Below are 9,480 nucleotides of genomic sequence, written 5' to 3' on the forward strand. Positions count from 1 at the left end.
CCACCCCCCCCCCCCCCAACCAACAAAAACTGGCTTAGGTGTCCTAGGCTAAGCCAGTTTTTTTTTCTATAATATAGCATATATTATGCTTAAAAGTTAAAATATATAACCATAATTCTTATGTAATATAAGTAAAATACCAGTGCCTGATCACAGAATAGATAAATGGCCTGATCGTCATTGAAAAAAATGATTTAATTAATGTAAATATTTTATTAATAAATATTCTTAGAAATAGAAGATGATACATTGTCTCCGCTCAATATCATTTTTTTTATTCAATTATAATTTTTAAGGTACCAATAAATTATCAATGAATTCAATTTTAACACATCCATTGCAGTGAACTTCTCAATGATGCCGTAGTACCCGAAACCTTCTATAGGTACAGCAAAGCCAGTTCACCGATTTTTTTTAATTATTATATTTTAAATTTAATATTTTGGTAGGTATTTTGTGAATGCTCATAGTACGGTCCCTAGATACTTCCATCACTACGCCACAACAACCAAGTCCTAGTATATTTTTGTACAAGTAATTTGCTTATTGAATAAAGATTATTAATATTCAATCGTAATAAATATATATAAAAAAGTATATTATTATACATCAACTACATCCGATTTTCGATTGAAATTATAACACGAAATTTAGGTATTACATAAAGACTCAAAATATTACAATAAAACTGATATGAAAACAACTGAACATAATTAATAATTAATAAGTATTCTATAGCTTAGTTAACAATTAAAATATTATTTTAATTAAAGTATATAGAACAATGCATTTTACAAGTTATACATATATAATATATAACCAAACAATGAAGTTGACAGCTACATAATTTAATAATCATTATAAATTATAATGCTCTCGTGATCATATATTTTAATAAATGATGTAACTCAAACCGTAGACAATGAGTATAAATTGGAAGTACTAAACATTTATCGAACTTATTTTTCAATACACATATTTAATAGCTCATAAATCATAATAGTATATTTATAGAAAAATAGATTTTATATTTTCAATTTAATTATAATTTATAGTCCATAGGACATGGAGAAATAAATGTTGTACCTATAAAACTATAAACCGACCGTGCGATGAGTAATAATCAATCGCGTAATATATTATTTAAGTAATTTTGTAATAGCTCGCAAGACGTTATAATATGTATACCTAATGTATTAATAAATACAAGTTTAAAAAGTAAGATTGGTCATTGTATACATACCTAAGTATTAGTTCAAACATAAAATTTCAAAAAAAATCCATACCATTGTCGTATACGCCACGCAAAGGCTTGGCAATATAACAGATATATTTACAATACAATACATTTATATTCATATACTCGGTAACTCGAACCTCGATAACTCGAATTTTTTTCTACTAATCTAATAATCTATAAATTACTACTTTTTCTCATTAAATTTATCTTCTTTATGGTGAATTTGTATTGCATTTCTAAAAGCTAAAATTAAATTTTTTATTCATAGTACTTAGTAAGTAGGTATATTCATATATGTACAGTGGCGTAAAAATTATTTCTGAAAGGGGAGATAAAAAAAAAAAACTACTTATCTAAATGGGAGGGAAAATTAGAAAATCCTCCGCCATCTCAAAACTTTTTATTAAGGTAATTAAAAGCCAATTGGGGGGAGGGGGTTCTGACCCACTCATCCCCCCTTGTATATGCCCATGTATATGTATATTGTATATATATATATTATTATATATTATTTATAATATGATAATAATCAAATATATGAAGTACCTATGTTCTATACCATGTTTTTGAATGTCATAGGATTTTTTTAATAAATACTTTTATTAAATACATGATAAATGTATTCTTTTAAAATCAATATCAGTATAATATTCTCAAATACAAAATAAGCGACAATGTATGGAGTCTTTAAAAATCATATATTAATGTTCAACATTTTATCAATCTTACAGATTAACAAAATGAATAGATATAAATTGGGTATATAATTTACAAAAAAATTACTAGAAAATTGTTTTGTTACAAAAATAAATAAACGTATTCATTTGTATTTAGAAATTATTTATTGATTAATAAAAAATATTAAAACTATTTTAAGGGAAACACTTAAACATATTGAATCTTATAATCATATACAATGGATAGAGTCATACGAACAATTTGTGAAGCCAACATAACTGTAGGACATAGTGATATGCGCATGCGCGTGGTCTCTTATCATTAATGTTTGGCGTAGAGTGCTGCAGACGCGCAGTTAAGATAAACCTTAGATCATACTTTAGTTCCTAAAGTTATGTTGGTTTCAACTCATTTTATACGTGTAATATGGTATGACTTCATCCATTTTATATGATCTAAGTATTGTTTAGCTTGGACAGAAGGGGTCAGAATTCAGAATAGAATAGAAGTTAAAGGTAATAAAATAGCTCTTTCAGCGGTGGATCAAATCCACCACTTCAATATTACACTGAATTAATCAGTGGCACGGATTTACCCAGTCTTGAGCACTAAAAAAAAATTGCAGCCATTCAGACTTTCATTTTTAGCGAAACTTTGAAAGGATAGTAGTCACAACTAATCTATTATTGATTATTTTTTGTCAATAACATTGTACAAATAATCGAATAGTTAACAAACTGCATAATTGAAACGTTCGTCATTCGTGTCAGTTTGTCACCAAAATATAATAAATAACAATATCAACATATTTTTAAATGACACTGCCACTGTAGTCTACAGTTTTGTACATTGTTGAACATATTTTGTAATAGACTTGTGGTGTTGAGTTTTGAACAGTATATTTAAATATAGAGTATCTAAACTTTTGTGTTCCAGACATTTTGCACGACTTACAAAGAAGTTATTCCGTTGTACCATGGACAGATCCAGGAGGGGGTTTAGGGGCCCAGGCCCCCCCCAGACATATTTTTTTATAAATATAAATATTATATATTAAATAACAAATAACAAATAAACAAAATCTAAGCTTCTTTTCATATTGTCACGTTATATATTAAATACACTTATTTATATATATATAGATAATCAATAATTTATTTATCACATTGATTACCTTTACCTATACTATTATGACTACATTTTTAAATTAAAAACAAAGTATAATATTTTATTATAATTGTATTTGCATTGTAAAAAAATTGTTGCTATTCACATATTTTATCTTTGCTCTAGATCCGTACTTGCGTTGTACTCTGATACAGTGATACATTTAAACATTGATCTATAATACCTAATTATGCTATGCAAATTAAAAATTCACACATATTAGTATTTATGTAGGTACCTACATTTCAATTAATGAAGCAGCGTACAATTATACATTAAACAGTATAAAAATAAAGCATCCGTTACGCAATAACAAATACATATTGGTAGATATACCTAATAAAATCAGGTAAAATGTTCTTTTTATGTGCAAAATTAATATTATAAAGTATCTACACAATTTTAACATTGGTAAGTCATATATTTCAACGTTTCAAAGATAATACATATGCATGTTATAGGGTTGTAAATTTAAGTTGTAATTATACACTATAATTTAGTTGATTTTAAATTGCGTGTTGCCACTAATGTTTTTAATTTTAAGTTATAAGTAGAGACCGGATTTTTATGTTTTTACATATCTTTACCGAGAGTATGCAGCTCCAATTGGATAAGCTTTCTCGACGATTTATTTACTTATACAAAATTTTTAGCACTTAAAAAAGAATATTTTGTGTAAAAAACATATATTTATTTTTAACAACTTTTAAAATAATAAAATACCAAGTCAATAGATGGCTATAATAATCAATAAATAGTAATAAATGTACAAGTAGTTAAAATTATTATATATTTAAATATTAGATCTTTAAAGAATAAAAGAATAATAAACAGTGAGAGCCGATGTAAATAACACCCTGTGAAAGGAAAAATGTGTAAACTACGCCCATTAGTAGGTTTTAATAAGAACATATAATTACATATGTATGTATGTACAGTGTATACTGCAGTGGCATAATTTGGTCATGTTTGTGAGGGGGATTGAAACATTTACTCCCCCTCCCACCACTATGAAAAAAAAATTTTGGTTTATAGTATTATCACCACTTAGTACCTATAACCATTATGATTTGTATAATGTAAGTAGTAAGTACATGTATAATTAATGCATCATAAATAAATAATAATTTTACATACTTATAGGTAGTATGTTATTACACTATACTAGTATACTAGTAGATTAGTGTAATAATCTGCGCAGGCGTAAAATAGGTACCAACCTACTCAAAATAACTTCAAAAGGTTTTAAATTTGAAACTAGACACTAGTCAAGTGAAACTAAGTCTGACCGACAAATTCTGATTGCATCATTATTCATTCCAAAAATAGCTTTGAAGATAACTGCAATGCCGTATTTCAATATATTATTTGGGCATAGCGTTTATTACGAAATAATATTATCTTAGTTATGTATTATAGCTAGCATAGGGAAATCGGGCTATCATGTATTATTTCTATAAAATATATTACTAATACTATAGCTATAGAGTATAGACTATAGTACCCAATACCTGTAAATAAAAAAAAATTATAATATTTATAGTTAAATAAGTACTTAAATATGGTTTGCCAGTTTTAAAAAAAAGTCATAAGAGGGAGTCATGAGGTGTTTACTGTTTTAAAATAATAATTTTAATTTTATATTTAACTAGCTGTCCCGGCGTTGCCCGTGCCAAGAATAGTGAAAGCTACATTCTTGTAGAGTCCTCAGTCGGCAAATTGCAAAGCAAGGTGGATTTATAAATCCACCATGCGGCAAAACTAAATTGAATTTTGTATCTCGTAAATAGTATCTATAATGGTGGTGTTGTTAGAATCTATGGTATTGCGTGATCAACCAGCCGAGAGCCTCTCGGTATATATCTAAGTAAGTAGGTAGGTGCCTACCCGTATTTTTCAATATCAGACTAGTATAGGTACATCGTACATTCGAACATGACCATTGATGGCCGCCCCCCCCCCCCCCAAGCCCGTATTTATAAAAAATGTATATTGTTAATAAAAAATGCATATTAAATTATTATAATATTGTCATATGGACTAGGTATATGGGCCATAGAGGTATGACGGTGTATACAATGTACCTGCTGGGTAAATGGACTAAAAATATACAACTTGAATTTGTGTTGTAAAAATTTTTGTTTTCTTTTTGTTATAAGATTTTGTGAAATTATAACTTGCCCCCCCCCTCTAACCAAGGCTCTGGAGCCACCCCTATTATAGGCTATAATGCTATATTACTAATGACTATAGGTGTATACTATAGTTCGATAATAATAATAATGAAGACCAAAAACCTAAAGGCACCTACACAATATAGTATGAATAGGAAGAATATTATATTGGTATAATTAAGATAAATAACCCCATTGGATTATAAAATTACGATGTAATATATTGTTACATAACTAGGTATTCACCAAGTACAATTAAGATGAAAAAATAAAAATGGACCACAATTGAAAGTTAAAATAAATAATAATACAATCATTGAATCATCAATTCCTAACTTTCAGCGATATGTGAAATAACTACGCTGTTTTTATGTCTACTAAAACTTTTGAAATGTCTTCTACAATTCTACAATAGGTTATTACCTATTTATATTTCATTATTTGTATCAATATATAAATAATTACAATATTAAATGTAATTATTATTTTAAAAAATAAATGGTTAGAACTGGATAATAATGTAATAACTAATAAGTAACATGACATGTATTAAAACAAAAAACAATGTCATTTGCGGAGAAAATTAAAAAAAAAACTATTAGATATTGGGAAAAAAAGATCCAGATGCAAAAATTAAAATAATAGTTTGTTACTGAGATGTATTAAAAAAGTCAGACGAACATGTTATCAATCAAGCATGGACAACGGTTTTTTATTTCCATAAACTGATCTCAATGCCACAGTTGATTGATTTGATATCTGTGTTATCTTGAAGCAGTGCAAAACACACGTATTTGGATTTGGACCAATCGTATAGTAGTGTAGTATCATAGTACAGCTTGTGGGGTGATTGGGACTTGGGAGTGCTTCAGCACCCCCAAGCTCTAATTTAATACCCTTTGGTCTCGTATTATATAACGCTAAAATAATGTGAGAAAATAGAGATTTCTTTATTTTATGTAAATTGTATTTTATTTATAAAACAAGGTTTTTCCTAACTTAAACAAGATATTTCAAATTGCAGTTACAATTCCGATAAGTTCTGCAACATGTGAATGCAGTTTCTCAATTACCTTTACGCAACAAATTAAAAATTGGTTGAGAACAGGTATGTTACAGCAACGGTTTACTGACTTATCCATTTCAAATATTGAGAGGGATATTGCAAATAACATAAAAACAGAATCAGTGTTTGATAAGCACAGCACAAAAACAAGGAAAATGGTTTTAAAAATGATATATTATATTTTTATTAACCAATTTAAAACGTATACCTATGTAATTTGTATTTGTGATATTGGTTGTAACTTGAATAATATTGTATTGTAATAATAAGACATTAAGACAATTATTTACTTTGTAAGTTCAATATATTAGTTAATTTACAAATAAATAATAATGTTGAAGTTATGTTGCAAACATTTAATAGCTTTGAAATGCATGCGTGGGGGGCCACTACAATTTAGATCTAGTTGCACCCATGTACCCATACGGTGGTTGATTGGTTTATTACTTTAATCTATGTCGAGATGTGACTATTCACACATTTAGCAAAATTAATAAAATGGGTAGTCCTGGATTTATAGTACAAATTGACAAATCCCTGTTCCAGGGGAAACGTATGTACAGTAGTGGACGCTTACGACTTGAAGACAAAGGCCCAGAAAATGATGAAAACAAAGATATTGATGTTGTAAGTGAAAACATTGAGGAAATCATGTTCAAAGCCCATAGATATTTAGATTATGTTGTCGCGGTAGGAGCACTATGGAATAAAAATGTTTATTGTTCCAAAAAAAATTGTCAAACATTGCTGCCTATATTAACAAGAGAGAACTAGAACATGGTTCAGCTATATATACTGCAGCGATCTGTGGAGAGCCTATTCAACATTGCAAAATTAAGGATACACTCGAGAGACTGTGAAGTACAACGAGAAGTTTGACGATCCAAATAGGTACTAGGCCGTACATATACGCAAACCATCAAAACATTTGGTATAATCTCCACTTTAGGAGGTTCAACTCCATGAACAATTGTATATTATATATTGATGTGGGTATTATATTAATAAGAAGATAAATTTTAATACAATATATAATATTAACTAGCAGAGGCTTTATTGTTCAAACCATGTTATTTTTTAAATTTATATTAAATGCCTACATTTTTCGTATATTATATATATTTTTTTAAATAATTGTTGACAATTAATTATTTTTATAAATTAAAAATTAAATATGTAACTAACTAAAATTATTTAACTTGTACTGATAAAATAATAATTATGATAAATAATAGAAAATATATAAGATAGAAAATATTAGGTGGATCATGCGTAGCAACGAAACACGTTAGGTGTAGTTCACACGTAAGATTAAAATCGTTATAGGTAGATCACACGTACAAGACCATTATATCTAGTTCTTTGACTATAGTTTAACAACAATGGGCATAGTATCAAAAATATATCAAAATAATAATGTAATACATTTTCTATGAAAATATTTTGATCTGATCAGCGATGAATGCAATTTAGGATTGAATATTAAATAATTTACAATTGCCAAAAGCCATTACCACTATTTTAAAATTAAAATTAAATCAAACATTTTACTATAATATAGGATAATTAAAAAATTATTGACAGTTTTTGTATTAAAATATCACTTTTCATGACAGGATATAATATGATAAGATTTGTAAACAATATTAAATAATATTTAAAAAAAATTAAATTATATAGTTAAATAATTTTAAGTTAAGTACATACGTATCCAACGAAACCCTTTTAAATCATGTTTAGCATATTATAGCATTTTAGTTTATTTTTCGTCAATGTTCATATTTTAATTAGAAAGAAATATACTCCTAATTTTAATGTTTAAAATATATATTATGTAAATACCTACTCTTTTAATGTGTTATGGCATATGGTTATTAACTACCTATCTAATACAAAAAGTAAAACATTTTAATTTATTTATACGTGTAAGTATATTGTAAATTCCATAATTTTACATGTTTTTGATTGAAATATTTTTATTTAATAAAATATTAAAACATGTGAGCACCTATATAGGTATTATACACAATATAAAATAATAATTATTAATACATTTATCAAATAACTTCTAATCTGTTGTAAAATAAAACAATTAAAAACGTTTCTACGAAAAAATGTTTTTAAAAAACACGAATTTTAATTTACATAATAATTAAAATATAGATGCATGTTTTTTTACAAAATATAAATATATACTTTCATTTTATCCCCCAAAATATAATGGCTAATTAGTAATTACTAAGTAAATAATAGAGTTTTTTTTGACACTTAATATTTATGAAATATGTATACACACCATTTTATAAAACATGTATATAGAACAAGCAAAATAAAAAAACTAAATTACGATAAACTTGAAATTCACGAACTACGCACACGCGATACTCGAAAATCGGGCGACCGAGTCGAAAACACCGAGCACACTGAAACCATGGATATTTCAAAGTACCGCGCGCGTTAGTTGTACAGCTTCGGTAGTCAACGAAGAGTCTGGCGTGCTGCGTCGACGAAACTCCCGCCCATTTTTGCAACCCCGGATCAATTTGAAACGTAATTATGAATTAGTGTAATTGTATAAAAAATAAAAAAAATAACGATTTACATGTTAACTGATTTTCATTTGTTTTTAATTTTTTAAATTTAAAAGTGTAACAGAAAAAAATCTTAAAATGTCTTTACACTTCATGTTAAAGTATTTAGCTTAAAAGTTACAACTTACAATTAACAATATTCTACCACGTACTACAATCATATATAGGTAAATTATTATTATTATTATTATTATTTATTTATTTTTTTTTTTTATTGATCTTTGTGTAGCTTCGGCGACATAGGCCATTAGCTTTTTACATAATTTTGTTAATGTCTTTTTAATTTTTGGCTTACAATTTGGTTACAATAATTGGGGGGGGGGGAATTGTTACTTATGACTAAATATTTTGTTTAAATAAATTTTTCTATTCCGGTGTTCTTTAGGAATGTTATGATTCTCTCGGGTTGACAGTCAGGTCCTATTGCTTCGTACATGTTGGCTTGTATGTCGAGTTTTTCTCTTGCTTCTTCGGTTGATCGGCATTCAGTTATAATGTGTTTTATTGTGAGGGTAACCCCGCATGTGGTGCATTCTGTTTTGTGGATGGTTCTTCATAAGGTGG

The 9,480-nt window shown here is 27.5% G+C and overlaps 2 protein-coding genes across 7 annotated transcripts in view; one reads left to right on the plus strand and one right to left on the minus strand.

Annotated features, from left to right (window-relative positions):
- Positions 1–9,480, minus strand: part of LOC100572659 (diuretic hormone receptor) — a 106,569-nt gene that overhangs the window by 84,957 nt on the left and 12,132 nt on the right. For 5 of the 6 annotated variants that reach the window (XM_016804919.2, XM_008185522.3, XM_016804921.2 and 2 more), the window contains exon 1: positions 8,622–8,774. The exons of the other annotated variant lie outside the window; for it this stretch is intronic. The gene's annotated coding sequence lies outside the window, so the exon portion shown is untranslated. Of the gene's footprint in view, positions 1–8,621; positions 8,775–9,480 lie in introns of those variants that run through there. 6 annotated transcript variants of the gene reach the window in all.
- LOC100162736 (extensin-2-like) overlaps positions 6,824–9,480 on the plus strand; it is an 11,140-nt gene continuing 8,483 nt past the window's right edge. Inside the window, exon 1 of the mRNA XM_016804906.1 lies at positions 6,824–7,015. Within this exon, the coding sequence (XP_016660395.1) occupies positions 6,824–7,015 (192 nt within the window). The remainder of the gene's footprint in view (positions 7,016–9,480) is intronic.

This window comes from Acyrthosiphon pisum, chromosome A3 (assembly GCF_005508785.2).
Source record: "Acyrthosiphon pisum isolate AL4f chromosome A3, pea_aphid_22Mar2018_4r6ur, whole genome shotgun sequence".
In the NCBI taxonomy this organism is placed as follows: domain Eukaryota; kingdom Metazoa; phylum Arthropoda; class Insecta; order Hemiptera; family Aphididae; genus Acyrthosiphon; species Acyrthosiphon pisum.